The sequence below is a fragment of the Dryobates pubescens genome, chromosome 19 (genome assembly GCF_014839835.1).
Source record: "Dryobates pubescens isolate bDryPub1 chromosome 19, bDryPub1.pri, whole genome shotgun sequence".
Taxonomy (NCBI): domain Eukaryota; kingdom Metazoa; phylum Chordata; class Aves; order Piciformes; family Picidae; genus Dryobates; species Dryobates pubescens.
Genome location: NC_071630.1, coordinates 1042925 through 1062870, shown reverse-complemented (window position 1 = coordinate 1062870; position 19946 = coordinate 1042925). Strand labels below are relative to the sequence as shown.

At 60.1% G+C, this 19946-nt stretch overlaps 2 protein-coding genes across 2 annotated transcripts; both read left to right on the top strand.

The window, feature by feature from the left end:
- The first annotated feature begins 240 nt into the window (after positions 1–240).
- EXOC3L1 (exocyst complex component 3 like 1) lies at positions 241–9588 on the top strand. The gene is made up of 13 exons (XM_054170273.1): positions 241–460; positions 1337–1497; positions 2595–2814; positions 3104–3764; positions 3944–4061; positions 4245–4370; positions 4465–4565; positions 4925–5035; positions 5149–5278; positions 6976–7098; positions 7657–7812; positions 8538–8662; positions 9381–9588. Exons 1-13 carry the CDS (start codon positions 241–243, stop codon positions 9565–9567), a joined length of 2439 nt encoding a protein of 812 aa, XP_054026248.1. The 3' UTR covers positions 9568–9588.
- A 1380-nt stretch (positions 9589–10968) lies between these two features.
- On the top strand, positions 10969–13902 carry CTRL (chymotrypsin like). Its single transcript, XM_009900043.2, has 7 exons — positions 10969–11957; positions 12082–12185; positions 12318–12397; positions 12628–12706; positions 12822–13002; positions 13362–13495; positions 13670–13902. Exons 1-7 carry the CDS (start codon positions 11537–11539, stop codon positions 13829–13831), a joined length of 1161 nt encoding a protein of 386 aa, XP_009898345.2. The 5' UTR covers positions 10969–11536; the 3' UTR covers positions 13832–13902.
- Positions 13903–19946: the final 6044 nt, after the last annotated feature.

Below are 19946 nucleotides of genomic sequence, written 5' to 3'. Positions count from 1 at the left end.
TCGTGTGGGTGCGGTGCTGAGGGATGTGCTGCAGTCGAGGACTCCTCAGTGCTAGGCTGATGACTGCACTGGGTGCTCTGGAAGGGCTTCTCCAGCCTGGGCGGCTCCGTGATGCCTTGGGGAGCTAACTAGAGGTGACAGCACGACCAAACAGGGCGGGGTGCCTGCCCCGGGGCTGTGCCAGGAGGGCACACGGCGGGATGCCTGCGCCTCAGACGCCTTGGCAAGGGCACGCAGGTCATGACGTGTGCTGCCGAGCCCCGCACATCCGCGGCGGCTTCCCGTGCGTGCCGCCTGCCCCCGCCCGCCCAGCCTGCCGTGCTGAGGGGCGCACAAAGAGGGCCCCGAGCAGAGCGGCTGCCGGCGCGGAGGAAGCGGCTGCCGGCCCAGGTCCACGGCTCGCTCGGCCCACGGACCATGGGCATGCCTGCAGGGGACCCGCACGCCGCCAGCCCCACAGGTAACGGGGACGCGGCCAGCCCCGGGAGTGATGCCGATGCCTGCGGCACGGCTCGGGGGCTCTCCTGCCCCCCTGCGCCTTCTCCCGGGGCGGGGGCCGGGGCCGCTTCCTGAGGGTGCCCGCCCCACAGCTCCTCTCGCAGCACTGCCGCCGCCGAAGCCCCTGGTCCCCGGTAGGGCAGGAGGCTGGCTGGGCTCTGGGTGGCATCCCCGTGGGGCTGCGGTGTGGTGCTGGAGATGGGGTGGGGGAAACAATGGAACCGGGTGCCGGGGCTGGGGGCTGACATGATAACCACGTCGGTCCTCAGCCCTCCGCTCTGGCCAGAGGGCCTTTGGCACGGCTTCGGACCCTGTGCCAAGGGAGACACCGTGGCACCCCCCAGCTACGTGGCTGCCTTTGGGACACCAGGAGCCTCTGGCCTCATCTCAGGATGGTTTTCCATGTGAGAGCTGCCATCTCCCCATCCCTCTTGCTGACTGGTGAAGTCTCAGTCCTGCCCCTAATGCCTGAAGCAGGTTTGAGAAGCCATCAGGTGCCATCAGACCCGCCTCAGACAATGCAGTCTGTGTCTGAGGGGAGCAGTGGGGCTGTGTGCTCTGCCTAGGGCACAGCCCGAGCTGGCAGGTTGGGGCACAGCTCCTTGGGGCAGCCTTCCGCCTGCCACAGCCACTGTGACAACTCCAGTCTGTGGTGGTGGCACCTCAGGAGCTCCCACAACAGGACCTGCTGCCTGGTTTCCCACATCTGGGTGTGCTTGGAAGTCCACTGGTGACAGCTTCCTGGCCCTGGCCTCAGGGGCCCTTCCTGCCCTGCCGGGACAAGCTTCCTTGTGGTCTTTAGCCTCTTGTCCTCCTTAACCCCTTGCTTCATCTGCAGATGAGGAGTGGCCAGAAGCAGAGAAGGCTGAGAAGCTGGCAAGAGGAGCTGCTCTGAAATGGGCTTCAGGGGTGTTCTATTGCCCCGAGAAACTGCAGGGGCTGGGGCAGTACCGGAGCCGCGAAACACAGAGGAACAGCTCCATCTATTCCCGGCTGAAGGTGAGTGCTTGCCACAGCCCACACCAAGGGCACCTGCAGCCTCACCACCACCCAGGACAGGGATCCCAGATGGGCTCTCCTCTCCCATCATCATGGGAGTCATCTTTTTTTCCCCCATTTCTGGCAAAATCTTGTGCTCTGGCTGGTGCTTGGTGGGAGAAACAATTGCATGGAACAAAGGATTTGGTGAACCCCACCAGGACCTCCTGCCTTGTGCCTGGGCAGGGTCTGTAGTGTTAAAATGGTTGTCCTGGGTCTCCAGCAATGGTAGAAGTCCCACCACTGGATCCCCATCTCATCCCAGCAGATCCCTATGGGAGAAACTCCATCTCTACACCCATCTGGCAGGACTGGCCCAGTCCCCATGTGCTCCCCCCTGCTCAGGGCAAATCTTCTCACATACCCAAGGAACCATTAACCTCAGCCTGAGCACCTCAACCTCTGCTGATTATTTTGGAGATGGTTTCTCCCACCTCCATGGACGGTAATTGTCCAGGAAGCAAACTGGTTTTAAGTGAGGTGGCCCCAGAGAAAACAACCTGCTTTTCATGATGCTGGGTAAAAGCATTCCTTGGTACCAGGAGCCAGGAGTTAAATGGGTGGACAGGTCATGGAGATGGGCATGGAAAAGATGGAGATCCATTTGGGAGGAGGGTCAGCATGGTCACTGAGGTGCCTTAGTAAGGGAGTACATGGGGACCCTCTGGCTTGCAAATATTCTGCAGAAGCAAAGTAATCCTCTAAAACTGAAAGGAGACTTCTGGTTGCTGCCTCACCCTGCTGCCTCAGTCACCTCCAAGTGATGCCCTTCTCCCCCCTCCAGCACAGCAGCCATTGCCTCCACCCTGTAGCAGCCTCTGTGACTCAGTTTACCCAGAGCAGAGTGCAATATTCCAGCTGCTGGAAGCTGGCAGTGCTCAAGTCTGATGGGACCGTGAATGGTCTGGGAGATGAGGTCACAATGGCAGAGGCAGATGTGACCCTGTGGGGCTGGGAGAACTCCTGCAGGAGAGCCCTGGCAAGGCTGGAGGAGCAGCAAGCAAGTCCTCCACTGTGAGGGCTTCTCCACTGCCCCTGTGTCCTCTTCTGCCCCCCAGTCGACTGTCCAGTCCTACCTGGAGGGGGTGAACACAGGGCTGGAACAGCTGCAGTTGGCAGCCCAGGAGGTGCAGGATGTGTGCCAGGAGCTGGGGGCTGCCCGCTGGGCCCTGCTGGACAGTGCAGAGCAATGCCAGGGCCTGCGGCAGATGCGCACACTGATGGCAGAGCACGTGCAGCTGGCATCCGTGGTGCAGGTGCTGCCCCAGCTCTTCTCAGGTAAGGCTCTGGCCACCTCCTGCTGCGTCTGGGGAGGGCTTCAACCCTGGGCCCCAGACAGGGCTGCTGGCAAAGTTACAGCAGGGCACTGCAGCTCTGCTGATTGGCTTCGGGAGGGCTCTGTGGATGGAGGCCTCTGCGGGGCCTGACCCCGCATGGTGTTCCCAGAGACCCAGGTCTCAGACCTGTCCCCTTGCCATCTCCCTGCTAGCCTGCAGCCCTGACCCTGGTGCCAGCCCCCTCTGTGCCCCCTGCGCTCACCTCAGCATCTCTGTGCCCTCTTCCACAGTCCATGAGGCCTTTTCCCACACCCTGCAGCTGCTCCGTGGGCAGCACCTCCTGGAGGCCCACGCGGAGCTGATGATGATGGAGCACCTCCGGGATGACATCTTATCCCAGCTGCACCTCCGTGGGCTCTCCAGCGCCCAGGCACCTGTGCTGTGCTACTTTGGTGGCCTGCAGGAGCTCAACGAGAGCCTGGCCAAGCAGCTGTGGGGCATCGTGGGCAGCAGCCTGCGGCTGGTGCGTGAGGACCCAGCCCTCTTCGTCACCGCTGTGAGGATCATCGAGCGGGAGGAGAAGATCGATGACACTCTGCTCCTGGAGGCCTCCTTCCTGCCCCCCGGACGCCCCAAGGGCTGGAGGCAGAAGTTCCGTCACGTGCTGCAGGAGAGCCTGGCAGGAGCTCGGCTCCGTGCCGCCCACGCGGGCAGCGCGGGGCCGCAGCTGGCCAGGCACCTGGCGGCGCTGAGGGAGGACATTGTGTCCGAGCTGCGGGTGGTGAAGGACCTGATGGTCCAGTGTGTCCCGGCTCACTACAACATCCTGGGCCTCTGCACCGCTGCCTACCACCAAGCCCTTGCCAGCCACCTCCAGGACCTCCTCCGAGAGGACCTGGACAAGCAGGGACTGTTCCTGCTGCTTGAGTGGGCATTGCACGTGTATCACAGGTCAGCACCAGCCCCAGTGCCCACCGAGCCAGGCAGGCTGTGGGTTACCCACCAGCACGAGGGGGGGGTGGAAGAGTGGCTTCAGCTGCCTGGAAGTGACCACTGGGAGGGCAGAGGGAGAGGTAGGAACTGCTGGCAAGCACAGGTGTGACCAGCCCTGTGCCACCTCTGCCCTGCAGCCCAGAGATGATGGCGCACCCTGACCTTCTCCCAGAAGTGGATGTTTCTGCTCTGGGCCCCTTGATGTCTCCTGAGCTGGTGGATCAGACAGAGAGGAAATATGTGGTGAAAGTCAAGGTGGGTGAGTGGGACAGCACACATGCAGTGGGCATGGGAACCACCACCACTGTGCCAGCATCTGCTCTGACAGTGACAGGGCACTGTAAGCCTGTGGGATGAGGCCCAGGGCTTGATGCTGTTCTAGGTACTGGATTTCAAGCTGAATTCTTGGGGTGATCCTGGTGGGTGTCCATCCCACAGGCTAGTGTGTTTGAGTGGATGCAGAGAACGCTGGAAGTGGAATTCAAGGAGTGGTTCAGGGAAGAGGAACCTGAGACAGATCATCAGGGCTTCTTCCAGTCAGCCCTGCCTGTCATTGTCATGCAGGTAGGTCCCCAGCACCATGGGGCATGGCCATGCTGAGAGCCCCCAGAGAGAGGATGGTGGCCTGACTTGCCTCTAACCTCCTCTCCCTCTGCAGATGCTGAATGAGAATATCCAGGTAGCCTCCTTGATCACGGACTCTCTGCAGCAGAAGGTCTACAACATGGCCTTGGAGGAGCTGGAGGCATTTCTGGGCCGGTCAGTAGAGCCCCTCACACCCCTGCCTGTCCTCACAGACCCTGGGTCCCATAGCCAAGCACCACAGGTTGATGGTGGAGATGTGCTGTGGGGCACCCAGCCCTTGCCCAGGGCTCAGTAGCCTGCTCTGCCCATGGGGCTACTGTCTCAGCCTTCGGGGCCGTCAGTTCCCAGGGCTTGCTGCCTCAGGGATCTGCCCTGTACCACTGAGCCCTGTGCTCCAGCAGGGTCCAGAATGAGTCCCACAGTCCCACCCTGCCCAAGCAAGCTAGGAGCGTATTGGGATGTCCAGGTGCCCCCAGGAGCATGCCAGCTCTGGGTGCTGGTGGCTGTGCCCACACTGCCTCACTGTGTTGCAGGCTGCGGGAGGCCCTGGTGCAGTGTGGGAAGGAGCACCAGAGGGACCGCAGCGTGCCCAGGTTCTACGTCTCCTACCTGCTGGCCACTCTCAACAACAACCTGGCCCTCAGGTAATGTCAACCAGCACCTTGTAGATCTTGCAGCACCCCCACCACCCACAAGGGAGCCACATCCCCCCGAGGACCACCATGCCTCCCAGGCTCTGTCCTCTCCCTTCTTCCAGCTCCTCTGCCTCCTCCCTGCACCCCAACGCTGCCTGCAGAGAGGTACCTGCGTCCCTGCAGGCTGCTCTGGACAGGACACAGAAGAAGGCCTGCCAGCTGCTGCTGGAAGAGCTGCTCCTAGACCTGCAGGTACCTGTGCCCAACCCCCTGGGGCCTCAAGGCTGCCACAAACCTGTCCACAGGTAGAAGACTCCTGCCCCTCCACCCCCAGGCACGGGTTCCCTCCTGCAGCTACCTCGTCCAGCCTGGCTCCCAGACCAGCAGCTCAACCCAGCCAGCACCACCCTGGCTCTGTTGGTCCCCAGACCCCAGCCCATGGAGACATGGAGCCTCTGCCCCACCCTGGGCTGCCTCAGGCTCCTTTCTGGGGCTGTGCCATGACAGGAAGCCAAGAGGAGAGCAGCCAGGGCGGTGTGGAGGACACAGCCCAGGAGTGCTGCCCTGGCGGCTTCCTGCCCTGAGTCAAATTTAGCTTTCCTGGAGGCCGCCACGGGAACCAGGAATAGCCAAAGGCACTGCTATTCCAGGCTGGAATGCCACGGGAAGCAGGGAGCAGCCAAGGGGCAAGGCCTGGCAGGCAGTGGAGAGGCTGCCCTGGGCCCAGCAGACACAGAGGGAATGTTGATGTCAGGGCAGGATGGGGGATCAGAGCCCTTGGCCAGACCTGCACTGTCCCAACACAGGAAATGCAGAGCAATGGGAATCAAACAGCACAGCAGGGATAAGGCCACAAACAAGGGTGTGAGGAGCTGCTCTGCTCAGGTCAGCTCTGCCCATGGTGGCACAGCATGACCCAGGGAAAGCCCCAAAGTCTGGATCTCTGGGTTTCTGGGAGGGACACCCACAGTGTGGTTCCATAACTCCCTGGGGTAGATCACTCCTGATTGCTGTGGGCTTTGGGGGGTTCACAAAGCACAGTAGATGATAAACTCTGAGAGACCTGGGCAGGCTGAGAGCTGGGCAGAGGGAATGCCATGAAGTTCAACAAGGGGAAGTGTGGAGTCCTGCACCTCCTGCAGCAGGACAGGTGAGGGGGAGACTGCTGGAGAGCAGCTCCACAGAGAAGGACCCGAGAGGGATGGGGGAAAAATTCCCCATGAGCCAGCAGTGTGCCCTTGTGGGCAAGAAGGCCAGTGGGGTCCTGGGGGGCATTCAGAAGTGTGGCCAGCAGGGCAAGGGAGACTCTTCTGCCCTTCTACTCTGAACAGATGTGGTGAAAAACCTGATGGTCCAGACCCAATCTGGAATATTGGTCAGGAGAGACAGGGGACTGCTGGAAAGAGTCCAGGGGAGGCTGCAAAGCTGCTGAGGGGCTTGGAGCTGATCTGTGAGGAGCAAAGGCTGAGAGCCCTGGGGCTGAGAGCCTGGAGAAGAGCAGCCCCAGAGGGGAGCTGAGCAATGCTCAGCAAGAGCTAAAGGACCTGTGGGAGCAAGAGGCTGGGGACAGACTCTGCTCAGTGGTGCCCAGGGAACAGGCCAATGGGCAAAGGGCACAAACTGGAACCCAGGAGGTTCCACCTGAGCAGGAAGAGAAATTGTTTGGTGTGAGGGTGCTGGAGGCCTGAAGCAGGCTGCCCAGAGAGGTTGTGGAGTCTCCTGGTGTGGAGAGCTTCCAACCCCCCCTGGCCACTGTGCTCCTGGGCAAGCTGCTGTAGGTGTCCTGCTTGAGCAGGGGGTTGGACTGCGTGAGCTCCAGATGTCCCTTCCAACCCCACTCTGATATTCTGTGCTGCCAGCAGTGGCTGGGGGACATTGTACCAGCCACAGCTGCAGCTCTTCAGAAGCACTGTGCTGCAGGGCACCCAAGGCTGCTCCTTCCCTTGCAGCCCCTCTGCCTGCAGGTGCCCTCCCGCAGGTGGTTGTCAGGGTCTGCGCTGGTCAGCAGCATGTGTGAGGTGGTGGAGAGGTACAGCAAGGACTTCTGCCGTGTCAGGAGGCCCATCTCCACGGTAGGCTGCTGGGGTATCCCTCAGGTGGCTGATCTGCTGCAGGGCAAGGGGCTGGGGCAGCTGAGTGCCATGCTGGGGGCAGGACATGGGGGTCACAGCTATGGTTGTGTTTGCTGGAGAGAAAATGTCCTCCAGAGCAGCCCTGGGACCAGGGAATCCTTTTTGGTTGGAAAAGCCCTTTAAGATCATCAGATTCAACCATTCTCTAACCCTACCAAGGCTAGAGCTAACCCACAGCCCTCAGCACATCTCTGCCTCTTTGAAACCCCTTCCAGGGTTCCCTGGGCAGCCTGTGCCAGGCTTTGAGAACCCTTCAAATGAAGTTTTCTTTTAATGTCCAACTTAAACCTCTCCTGGTCCAACTTCAGGCCGTTTCCAGATGCTCAGTTTCCCCCAAAATTCAGCCACCTTCTCTGTCTCTCTACCCAGGTGGCTCCCCAGTAGGTTGTCCCCATGACTCAGTGTTGCCTGCTGCCCCTTTTCCCCTCTGCCTTTCCCTGGGCAGTGGAGGTCAGGCCAGCAGGTGATGCCCAGCACTGACAGTTCTCCCCTGCCTAGCTGCTCCTGGCAGAGAGCGAGCTGGTGGTGACCAGCCAGTACCTGCGGGCTCTGCTGCAGCAGAAGATGGTGTGCAGGAGCCAGGAGGAGCGGGCACAGCTGTGCCACCGCCTGCTGCAGGATGCCACACAGCTGCGTGACCTCTTCTGTGGCTTGGTGAGAGCTGGGGAGAGGACAGCTTGGGGGGCAGCTCACAGCTCATCTGCCTCAGCCCCTGCTCCCCTCCAGCAGGGCAGCTGGGCTGGGGGCAGCAGGCCATAGACAGGATGGGGCTGCTGCACCTGGGCAGTCAGGAGGCCAAAATATAAGCAGTGGCTGGGTGAGGGACCTGGGGCATCACCCACCCTGTCCAGTGCAGGCTGAGGAGACTGCACAATCCTAGCACTGACTCCAGGATCAGGGGCACAGGAGAACTTCCCAGTGCTCAGCAAGAGCTTAAAGGACCTATGAGGGGCAAGAGGCTGGGGACAGACTTTGCTCAGTGGTGCCCAGGGACAGGATAAGGGACAGAGGGCACAAACTGGAATGCAGGAGGTTCTGCCTGAGCAGGAGGAGAAACTTGTTTGTTGTGAGGGTGCTGGAGGCCTGGAGCAGGCTACCCACAGAGGTTGTGGAGTCTCCTTGTGTAGAGAGTTTCCAACCCTCCTGGGCATTGTGCTCCTGGGCAAGCTGCTGTGGGTGCCCTGCTTGAGCAGGGGGTTGGACTGGGTGAGCTCCAGAGGTCCCTTCCAGCCCCGCCTGCCTCTGGGGTTCTGTGGTTGGAACATGCTGCATGGGGACACCAGCTGCAAGTGACTGGGTCCTGAGGGCTGGACTGCAGCTCCTCAGCCACTGTGGTGCTCTCCTCTCCCTGTGTCCTGCATGGTTGCTCTCAATCCCAGGGTCTGGAGCAGAGCCAGCAGAGCCTGGATGCCATCTTTGCCCTGCGGGAGCTGATCTGCCTCAAAGACCCAGCCCTGCTCAGCCTGGAGGTGCTGGGCTTCATCACCAAGTATCCTGATGTCAGGTAAGAAGCCCAGTACAGCTCTGGCCTGAGATGGGGTCAGCACCAGTCTGCACAGGAGTGCTAAGCTTGCCCTGGACCTTGTGAGGTTGCACTGCAGAGCAGGAAGGAACCTGGGATTTTCTCCCTCCTCCCTGAGGCTTCCTTCCCCATACTCCATATTTGAGGAGTTCTATTCAAAGTCCTAAAGGCAAAGATCAGAGAATGAGAGAATCATTTTGGTTGGCAAAGCCCTTCAAGCTCATCCAGTCCAACCATTCTCCAGCTCTGCCAAGGCTGGGGCTAACCTATTGCCCTCAGCACCACACCCCTGCAGCTTTGAAACACCTCCAGGGGTAGGGATTCAACCACCCCCCTAAAGCAGCCTGTTCCTTTGAGACCACTAAAGGTGGAAAGGAAGAACCAGGTCTGCTGTGGGACAAACCCTGGGCGAGTTCCACAACCTCCCTTGGGGAGTCTCCCATCTGTACTTAGTGGCCAAGGTCTGAGGAATCCCAACCACCATCCCAGCAGTGGCAGGGCCAGATGGAAGCCATGCAATGCCCAACCCAAGCTCTCGAGCTCAGAGGGGTTGTTTTCAGGCAGAGTTTGGTGTTTAGCTGGGCACAGCCCCAGCTCTGCCTTGGCTCCAGCTCAGCTGCTGGGTCAGGGGAGGGTTGTGGACACCCTGGGTGGAGCATGGGGCAGCAGTGCCCAGCCTTACCCCTCACTCTGTGCCCAGTGATGAGCACATCTCCACCCTGCTGGACCTCCGTGGCGACGTCTCCAAGGAGCTGCGGCACATGGTGCTGGAGATGATGGCTCAGCACCCCCAGGTCCTGCCCGACGGCTACCGGCCCATCTTCAGCACCATCCTGGTGCCCATGCCGGAGCTGCCCCTCTGCCTCCGCAAGGCCAAGTGTGCCTGATGCTGCCCACCGCCCTCACCTGGACCTGCACCCAGGACAGCGCCAGGGCAAGGGAAGGGACCCACGCCACCCCCTACCTGCAGCACCTTGCCCTGTGCTGGGCACAGTCTGGAGTCATGCCACCCTCGCTGAGCTGTGCCCTGCAAGCACTAGTCCTGGGAGACCAACCCCTGGCTGCTCTGCTGGGCTGCTGAGGCAGGAGGTGAGGGTAGCTGGGCTCTGGGTTCCTGTGCAGAAGAGGAGCTGCAGAGCAAAGGGCAGGGCTCTGCAGCTGGGCTGAGGGCAGGGCTCTGTGGGGCTGCAGCGGTGTGTGGCTTTGCCTGGTCTCCTGCCACACGCAGCGGCAGCGCAGGCTGGCCGTGGAGCCTGAGGCCACTCCAGCTCCAGGGTAGAGTGGAGCCTTGCTAAGCCCAGGCTTGCAGGAGGGTTTCAGCCATGGGAAGTCTCAGCCCAGAGGTCTGCTGCTGCTGCTCCACTGGCCTGGATCCTGCAAGGATGATGGAGAGCAGCTCAGCCAGCTCATGGCCACAGAGAAGGGTAGTGCCAGCGGTCCTGTCCCTGCCAGTGGGAAAGGACAGCTCTGAGTTCCTGCTGACCTGCCCAGTTCTTGGGCCCAGCTCTTGCCATCATCCAAGGCAAGACTGGAGCCCAAGACTCTCCAGCTTCTTGGAGAGCATGGCTGTATCTGATGTGTCCCAAGGCTCCTCTGTGATCTGCAGCACCACTCTGGGCTCTTCCTCCATCCTCTGCTGCTCTCCAGCCCTTGGTCCTGTCCTTCCCAGGTGTCATGTGAAGACAGGTGCAAGGCCTGGCTCTCTGCCTGGACCCTTATGCTCAGCCCCTGCCATGCTCCCTGCCTTGTGGTGGGTTGCTGTCCTCGTGTGGCACCACTACCAGAAATAAAGCCCTGAGCTCTGCACTCACCAGCATCCAGGCTCTGCTCCACTGGGTCAGGAGAGGGATCAGGGCCTGTGGGGGCAGAGAGAGGAGAAGATCAATCCTCATACCCAGTATCACCCCAGGGATGGTTTCTGCCTCCTGCTGTCACCCTGGGAGCATCACCCAGAGACATGGGGGATGATGGAGCCCCTAGAGACCCCTGTGCCTAGGGTGAAGTCGCAGAGGGGCTGAATAACCCCAGCCCAGCCTGGCCTCACAGCAGAGCTCTTTCAGCCTTCCCAGCATTGCTGTGGCCTCTGGCCCTGCTCCGCCAGGTCCCTGTCTGTGCTGAGGGCTCCAGAGCTGCCCCAGCACAGCAGGGAGGTCTCAGCAGAGCACAGCAGAGGGGCAGAATCCCCTCCCTGCCCCTGCTGCCCACACTGCTGGGGATCAGCCCAGGACAGGCTGGGGCTGGGCTGGCAGCACTCAGGACCAGCTCATCTCCAGCTTTGCACCTCCAAATCGTCCTCAGGCCTGCTCTTCAACCCTCCATCCCCAGCCTGCACTGATGCTAGGGAGTGCCCAGCCCAGGTGCAGGACCCTGCACTTGGCTTTTTTTAACCTCATGAAACTCACCTCATGAGGTTCTTGGAGGAGGTTCTGGTAACTTCCTCCCACCTCTGGACATCAAGCCATCAACCAGGGTGTGACCATCAACCAGTTCCTCACCCACTGAACAGGCCACCCAGCAGGACCATGGGGAGGTGCAGCAGGTGGCCCTGGGCTGAGGGCTCTGACAGCTGCAGTGGTGGAGGGGTGCTCAGGCGGGCTCTGCCTCAATTTGGGAAGGTTCCACCACCCCTCCCAGGACTGGCTGTGTGACTGCCCAGCTGGCCATGACTCCTGCCTCCCTGGGAAGGTGTCTGCTCTCCCCAGCTGCCCCAGGGCTGTGGGATGCACTCACCTGCACCAGGGCTGTGGTTCAAAGGGTGACCCTGAGCCCTGGGAACATCCAGCTGGGCCTGGTGCTGTCCCAGGACATCACTTCATGGCCACATGGAAAAACACCTCTGAGGCCAACTGATCTCAGATGGACTTGGGCACAGGGGTGACCTGCCACACCCCAGGCACTGGCATCTGTTCCAGTATGTCCAGCCCTACTGCCACCCCACTGTGTGCCCACAAGCAGCCCCCCATACCTCTCAGCACAGCCCTGTGTTTTTTGCCCCTTCTGCAGTCCAAAGGCTGTGGAGAGAACAGGCACAAGTCAGCACCCCAGGTTGCCTTCTGGCTCTGGGAACTGCGTAGGGCAAGGCAGGTGCCAGGTTTGCCCTGCCAGCACTGCCTGCAGCTGCAAGAAGGCAGCAGGGGGGACCTTCACCTGCCTTGGCTACCAGCCACGTGGCTCCTGGTGGCTATAAAGCTCGTGGCCCTGGAGACACAACACTGTCCTGCCAGGATGGCATTCCTGTGGGCACTCACCTGCCTGGCCCTTGCCAGCACAGTCTCAGGTAAGTGCAGTGGGGGGCTCGGGCTGCAGCAGGGCCAAGACACCCTGGGGTGGTGACACAGCCAGCCCACAGCAGGGAGCTCTGAGCTTCCAGGGTGACCCCTGTGCCCCTGCCTGTTCTGCAGGCTGTGGGGTGCCAGCCATCAGCCCCTCAGTGGAGTCCAGCGAGAGGATCATCAACGGGCAGACTGCAACCCCCGGCTCATGGCCCTGGCAGGTGTCCCTGCAGGTATGGCACTGCCCCACTCCCTGAAGCACTGAGTGCCACCACAAAGGGGACCCAGGCCCCCTCTGCCGGTCCACAGCTTCGGTGGAGCTCAGCCTGCCCAGCTCCAGCTCTTCCTCCCTCTTCCCTCCCCAGAGCCGCTCCGGATCCCACTTCTGCGGCGGCTCCCTGATCAACCAGTACTGGGTGGTCACTGCTGCCCACTGCAACTTCAAGTGAGGAGCCACAGCCTGCCAGCCTACGCTGGTGCCACCCAGCTGGGGCAGGGCCTTAGGGCATACTGAGATTTGCTAGGGGCAGCCCCAAGGGCCAGCACCCGCAGAACTGATCAGCTTGAGGCTCCCTCCCTGCTGTCCCCATGGTGGCTTCATCTGGGCACACAGCACCTGATGTCAGGCTGGGTGCTGGCCGCTGCACATCCTCCTGACTGCCTTGTCTCTTGCAGCCCCTATTCCCATGTCGTCGTGCTCGGGGCATATGACCTCTCCCAACCACAGAACGTGCAAGTGAAGACCGTGGCCAGGGTGAGGCACAGGTTGCTGGGGCCACGGTCCTGGGATGGGGCCACGGTCCTGGGATGGGGCTGCAGCTCTGCCCCACCACAGGGCAGGGCTGAAGCGCTGCAGTATTTCTCCCCAGGCCATCACGCACCCCAACTGGAACCCCAACACCTTCAACAACGACATCACCCTGCTGAGGCTCTCCTCGCCCGCCCAGCTGAACTCCCGTGTGTCCCCCATCTGCCTGCCCCCTGCCAACCTCAACCTGCCCAACAACCTGCAGTGTGTCACCACCGGCTGGGGACGCTTCAACCCCAACTGTATGTCCACTGTGGCTTCAGGGAGCACCATACATGGCTGGCGACCTTCCTCGGGGCTCTGCAGGGTCTGGGGCACCCGGGGGATGAGGCTGTGTGTGCGTGCAGGGTGCTGGGTGGTCAAGTGAGCCTGCCTGGGCACACTGAGGGGCAGGGAAGAGGCGTGTGAACCTCAGGGGACGCCACGGGCACTGGGCTGCACGCACCAGACAATCCTGCCAGGAGGAGGGGTCCACCGGCATGGAGCAGGATGCTGCTTTGTATGGCAGCACTGTATGTTTGGGGGCAGCTTGGGGGGCTGCCAAAGGCTCCAGGAGCCCCCCAGACAGCAGGATGGGTCTCATGCTGCTTGTGTTCCCCAGCCCAAGCCTTGGCGACCCGCCTGCAGCAGGTGACCTTGCCCCTGATCTCCCAGACCCAGTGCATGCAGTACTGGGGCAACAGCATCACCAACTCCATGCTCTGCGCCGGTGGCGTGGGAGCCAGCTCCTGCCAGGTAAGGAGCTGAGCACTGGCTGTCCCACAGGGATGGGAGGAGGAGGAGGACACGGGGGCCTTACATCTCTGGAGCTGGAGAGCTGAGCTCTGGCCAGGGGGATCGTGTGGCCTGGGTAGCAGGGACCAGTTTGGAGCACAGCTGGGACCACTCAGTGGGATGTGTTCTCCACAGGGTGACTCTGGCGGACCTCTGGTAACCCTCAATGGCAACTCCTGGATGCTGATCGGCATCGTCTCCTGGGGCACCAGCGACTGCAGGACCAACACGCCGGCCATGTACACACGCGTCAGCCAGTTCCGCTCCTGGATCGACTACATCGTGGCCCAGGGCTAGCGAGGTGCCCGTGGGCACCGTGGGTCGGCACAGCCGGCAAAGGGCCGGGCTGGAGCCATCCCCACCTCCTAATAAACATATTCTCTTAGTGCAAGTGCTGCCTCCGGCTTCTCTCCTCTCGCCACACAGCCTGGGGGGACAAAGTGCACAGGGGGCACCCCATGGTTGAGTGCTCCTCACTTGAACACCAGCACCTCCCAGAACTGGAGCTTGGCACCCACTGGATATGTAGTGCCCATACCCCCAACCTGGTGGTTCGAGGGAGTTGCATTTTTCATGGGTGGGCACCTGTCCACCCATGGAAGCTGCTCACAGAAACACCAGGGAGCTGATGAGTTGCTGTGGGCAAAGGAGGGCATATCTCAGCCCTGTCTGCCGCCCTGCATCCCAAGGCACCCATCCACTCCCCCACTGTGTTCAGTGACCACTACCGGCAGCCAGGCAGTGGCACCCCACAGCAGCCAGCCCAGGGGGCAGGAGCAGAGCTGGGCTGCACAGGGCACGTGGAGCTCCTCAGCAGATCCAGGGCACCAAAGCAGCAGCTCCGTGCACTCCGAGCACAGCGCTGCAGACTCAGCAGAGGCTCAGATCCTGCACACACTCCCTAAAGACTGCATGCTTCCCAAAACAGCCCCTTGGGAGGCCGAGGGGACTCAACCAGCTCAGCATCACAGCTAGCCCACCACTGTGTCCAGCCCAGCACCACATCCAACCCAGCACCAAACTGTTCCAGCCCACCGCCGGAACTGCGGTGACCAACACCAGCGCCGGGAGCTGGGAGCCCTGCGGCCAGAGGGCTTCCTGGGCGTGGGCTTTCCGCAGCGCCGCAGGAAAGCTGTCAGCGCCGAGGCGGCCCCGTTGCAGCTGTGGCTGCTCCCGCGACTCGACGGGGTCCCCACAGCTTCGCAGCCTGCATCGGCTGCCTCCTGCCACTCCTGGAACACCTTCTCGCGTTCATTTCTAATGACCCTCCAAGAGAAAAACCCTCCAGGAATCACCAGGCCAGTCATTTGAAGCTGTCACTCTCTGCCCCAAGAGACCCAGGACAAAGCCTTTACACAGCTCTGCCAACTTCCAAAGGCAACCAACCACCATTCCCTCTCCTCCTCACAACTGCACTTCCTTGGAGCAAAACAGGCTGGGAAGAAACAGCCTGAGCTGCTCCATTGGATCTCGCCATGGAGAGAGCCCAAAACTTACTGATTCCAGCCTCAGTATCTCCAGGCTTTGCTCTCTCCTGGTGTCCCCTCTGATGTCTCCCAAGGCAGGGAGCTGGTGAGCACAGATTCACAGATTTGTTTAGGCTGGGAAAGTCCTCTAAGATCCAACCGTTAGCCCAACAATGCCAAGCGTGCTGCTAACCTATGGCTCTCAGCACCACAGCTCCACGGCTCTGAAACCCCTCAAGAACTGGGGACTCCACCACTGCCCTGGCTCAGGGCTTAACCACTCCTTCAGTGAAGAAATTTTTCCCTGGACAACTTGAGGACTTTTCCTCTCCTCCTGTCACTTGGGAGAAGAGACCAACCCCACCTGGCTCCAACCTCCTTTCAGGGAGCTGTAGAGAGCAATCAGGTCTCCCCTCAGCTTCCTCTTCTCCTTGAGCCACTGGGGATGGTCTTTTTCCCGGCATTCAGCATCCCTTCCAGAGGGTGCCTGTGGATTCCTTCTCATCCCTGCATGGGCTAAAATGCTGTTCTCCAGGGTCAGTGTAGGAGGCAATGCAGCGATGCTGAGAGGGCTGCTGAAGATCCAGGACTGCAGGTGTGGCCCAAGGCACACTCAGCACACCGAACCCAGATTCCTTTGGAAGAGGTCACCCAGGAACAATGGGCAGAGGCCCAGAAGAGGGCTGGAGGTGAGGACACGCCTGCCACTAGGTGTCATTCCAGCTCCACCAGCACTGAAGGGTAGCCTGCAGAACAAAAGCCCTCCCCGGCTCACACCGCAGCCGGCACGAACATCGCGGCTCTGCCCCCCCGGCTCCTCCTGGCTAATGCAGGACCAGAGGAAGTCTTCCAAAGCACCCTGTGGGCCAAGTTAAGAGGCACCATGAAGAGCCAAAGAAGATTAAAACAATTAAATGGAAGGGCAGAACCCCCCACTCTGGTGGGATTTTAGCTCATAACCCCCCTACAAGGCACTCCTGAGACAATGAGATGCTCCTGTGGATATTCCTGAGGAGAGATGATGGAGACAATTCACAGTGCAGAGCTTGTGAAGGACAGAAGTGGCTGTGGAAGCTCTGGGACTGCACCATTATTGCATCATCAAACAGCCCATGGACCTGAGCACCGCTGAGCATGGGGCCAGGGGGAGGAGGGATCTGAGCACGACAAAGATCATTTTGAATTATCTTCAGATGTCCAACAGCTGCCAGGAGGAAAGCACCAGGAAACCGATCTTAAGCTGGACCTTGCTACACGGTGCTTGGACCATCACAGCCGTGCAGACAGTACCAGCAGAAAGCTCACTGAAGAGTCCAAGGGACACTTGAATAGAGCTCTGCCTGTATCCCCTTGGCCCACACAGGCTGATGTCTGGGTGTGAGGGCTCCTGCAACCATTCCATTTAGAAAGAGAAGGAGAATTGGGCCAGGAATGAAAAGATGGAAGGAAAGCTGACACAGCTTTCCCCCACACTTGCACTGATGTTCCATGTTGTGTTTGCAGAGCCAGAGTTCTTTCCCTCAAAAAATGCCCTTATGGGGTGGACTTGGCCCTCTCTGTTGCAGTTCCCTTCTAAGGAGGTGCCTGCTGAAGTCTCCAAAGAGGAGGCTGCAACATCTCAGTGCTGCTGGTGTGTGAAGGATCCTCCCTGTGGCCAGCTCCCCTCCCAGTCAGAGACAACAGTGTCAGGAAGCTGTGCTGCAGCAGCTCAATGCCTAGAACATGTTCCACCACACACAGCAGCCTGGGCCCTTCCTCTGGAAAAGCAAAGACTGAGAGCAGCAGCAAAGCAACAGCTGTCATGGCTGAGAAGAGTCTTGTTCTGCTCTGTGGAGAAAGCAGCCTGGTCAGAGCAGAATCCCATGTCCTGATGTCCTCTCCTGGGGGGAGCATGAAGGAACAGTGTGAGCAGACATCTGCACAGTGTCTGTGCACTCTGATGGGCTGCTGGCTGTAAGGAAGGGTCTCAGCTCTAGAGGCCTTGGCTCAGCTCATCAGTGTGGTCTCTAGAATGACTGTTTTAAGGAAAAACACCTGAGGAGGACCATAAAGCACCCAGCAAGGACAAGTGGGATCAGTGCCCCAGTACAAAGGCTCTTACCAGTGGCAGCTCTAACCCAGAAGCCCTCTGGAGAGCATCCTGCCAGCTCCTAACTTACAGGGTAGGGACAAGGTCCAGTTGATGCTTGCTCTGGCTGCTGCTGTTGCAGAGCTGTTGGCAGCAACATGAGGGACACTGCATGGTCTACAAAGCCAAATGTGCCAAGCTGCTGTCCTGTCCCAAATGAGGACTCACCTTTAGCTCACGGGAATGAGGCAGGAGAAGCTACCTGAAAGGACAGAAGCACCTGGGGACACTTTTTTTCCCCCCCAGACCACAGAGCCAAACCTCCAGTTTGTGGCAGCTCCATGGGATCCCTTCCAGCTGCACGTGGCACGGGGGTAGTTCTCACAACCTGCACAGCCGAAGGATCTGGAGCTCCCCTCTGCTACTGGCACTGTGTGTCCCCAGGTCTCCTCCAGCACATCCCCCCCACACTTAGGCTGTGCTCACAGTGCCCATGGCCCATCCCAGACTGGGCTGGGAAGCACACCCCCAGGAATCTCCTTTCTCCCTTAGCACAGCCTGCGTCCAGGCCACTCCCTACCGAGACTGTGCTGCTTTGCTCTTTGCTGTCCAAGACCCATGGGCAGCTGAGTCAGAGCTACATGGAGATGTCAGGCACCACTGCAAAGCTTGCTGAGACTCCAAACCAGCAACATATAGGTTAGTGCTGGGTGGGAAGACCACACTCCACATCCTGAGCTTGCACAGCCTGCACAGTATCACTAAGGTTGGAAGAGACCTCAAAGATCATCGAGTCCAACCTGTCTCCACAGACCCCATGACTAGACCATGGCACCAAGTGCCATGTCCAATCTCCTCTTGAATCCCTCCAGGGATGGTGACTCTACCACCTCCCTGGGCAGCACATCCAAATGATGAATTACTCTCTTGGTGAAGAACTTTCTCCTCACATCCAGCCTAAACTTCCCCTGGTGCAGCTTGAGACTGTGTCCTCTTGTTCTGGTGCTGGTTGCCTGAGAGAAGAGACCAACCCCCACCTGGCTACAACCTCCCTTCAGGTAGTTGTAGAGAGCAATGAGGTCACCTCTGAGCCTCTTCTTTTCCAGGCTAAACAACCCCAGCTCCCTCAGCCTCTCCTCACAGGGCTGTGCTCGAGGCCTCTCCCCAGCCTTGTTGCCCTTCTCTGGACACCTTCAAGTCTCTCAATGTCCTTCTGAAACTGAGGGGCCCAGAACTGGACACAGTACTCAAGGTGTGGCCTAACCAATGCAGAGTCCAGGGGCACAATGACCTCCCTGCTCCTGCTGGCCACACTATTCCTAATACAGGCCAGGATGCCATTGGCCCTCTTGGCCACCTGGGCACACTGCTGGCTCATGTTTAGGTGGCTGTCAATCAGCACCCCCAGGTCCCTCTCTGTTTGGCAGCTCTCAGCCACTCTGCCCCCAGCCTGTAGCTCTGCATGGGGTTGCTGTGGCCAAAGTGCAGCCCCTGGCACTTGGACTTGTTGAATGCCATCCTGTTGGACTCTGCCCATCTGTCCAGTCGGTCAAGGTCCCTCTGCAGAGCCTTTCTACCCTCTGACTAACATCTGTTCCCAACTTGGTGTCATCTGCAAACTTGCTGATGACTGACTCAACCCCCTCATCCAGATCATCAATGAAGATGTTAAAGAGGATGGGGCCCAGCACTGATCCCTGGGGGACGCCACTGGTGCCTGGCTGCCAGTTCGCTGTGGCACCATTCACCACCACTCTCTGGGCTCAGCCTCCAGCCAGTTCCTAACCCAGCACAGAGTGTTGTGGTCCAAGCCACGAGCTGACAGCTTAGCCAGCAGTCTGCTGTGGGGGACGGTGTCAAAGGCCTTGCTGAAGTCCAGGCAGACCACATCCACAGCCTCCCCACATCCACCAGACGGGTCACCTGATCATAGAAGGAGGTCAGGTTGGAGAAGCAGGACCTGCCCCTCCTAAATCCATGTTGGCTGGACCTGAGCCCTTGGCCATCCTTCAGGTGCAGTTATTGCTGCCATGCAACATCTCCAGGGCATTGTCTCTGCTGACACTCCAGGACTGGGCCTCCCCCACCCTAATGCCATGGAGTCATTTGTGGCCATCCCAACAGCTCCCATCGCCACTCCCCTGTCCCAGACCAGGGGAGGCTGCACTGGGGCACAATAGGGACACAAAGCAGGAAGCTCCACAAAATTTGCAGCCAGGAAGCAGCAGCTGGAACCACAGAGGGTTTGGTGAAGTGCCATGGCCAGGAAGGCCACTCTGAAGGGTGCAAGACAGGTGCAGGCATGACAGGGCCAGGGCACAGCAGGCACAAACCCTGCAGGACAGGCACTGGTCTTGCTGCAGACAGGGAAGATAATTCAAGGGGGACAAGAAGGAACCCCCCCCAAACTCTGCTGTGCCAGAGACATCTCTCAGCACACCACCAAGTTCCTGCAGGACCACGACCCTCTTCCACCCCTCTTTCAGGAGCCTACCCTCCCCTGGTCAAAACACCAGACTACAGCCCCAAGCCCACAGCACTTCAGGCTTCTTGCCACTCAGGCTGCAGGGTAGTGCTCTCCCTGCTTGGGTAAGGCCCTGACGTCCCTGGGTGGGGTGGCAGGCCCTGGGGGGACACCTGGCAGCCTGCCAGCCCTCACCCAAATCTGCCTGGCATCGCCTAGGCCAGGAGCTGGTGGGCAACACTCTGCTGAGTCACAGCTACCCTGCCCCTGCCTGCAGCTGACTCATCCCAGCTTCAGCAGACTCTGCCACCCAGCCCCACTCCCACCCGTGGCTGTGCACACCTGTCCATGCCCCTGGGCACAGGCAGGAGCTTCCTCTTCACGTGCAAGGGAGGGAAACTGCACACTCTGGAA

Coding starts and splice junctions, on each gene's coding strand:
- EXOC3L1 (XM_054170273.1), top strand. CDS start 241: ATGACGTGTGCTGCCGAGCCCCGCACATCCGCGGCGGCTTCCCGTGCG. Junction 2,815..3,103: donor GCTGCCCCAGCTCTTCTCAG/GTAAGGCTCTGG, acceptor CCTCTTCCACAG/TCCATGAGGCCTTTTCCCAC. Junction 4,062..4,244: donor AATATGTGGTGAAAGTCAAG/GTGGGTGAGTGG, acceptor TCCATCCCACAG/GCTAGTGTGTTTGAGTGGAT.
- CTRL (XM_009900043.2), top strand. CDS start 11,537: ATGGACTTGGGCACAGGGGTGACCTGCCACACCCCAGGCACTGGCATC. Junction 11,958..12,081: donor CCTTGCCAGCACAGTCTCAG/GTAAGTGCAGTG, acceptor CCTGTTCTGCAG/GCTGTGGGGTGCCAGCCATC. Junction 12,707..12,821: donor AAGTGAAGACCGTGGCCAGG/GTGAGGCACAGG, acceptor ATTTCTCCCCAG/GCCATCACGCACCCCAACTG.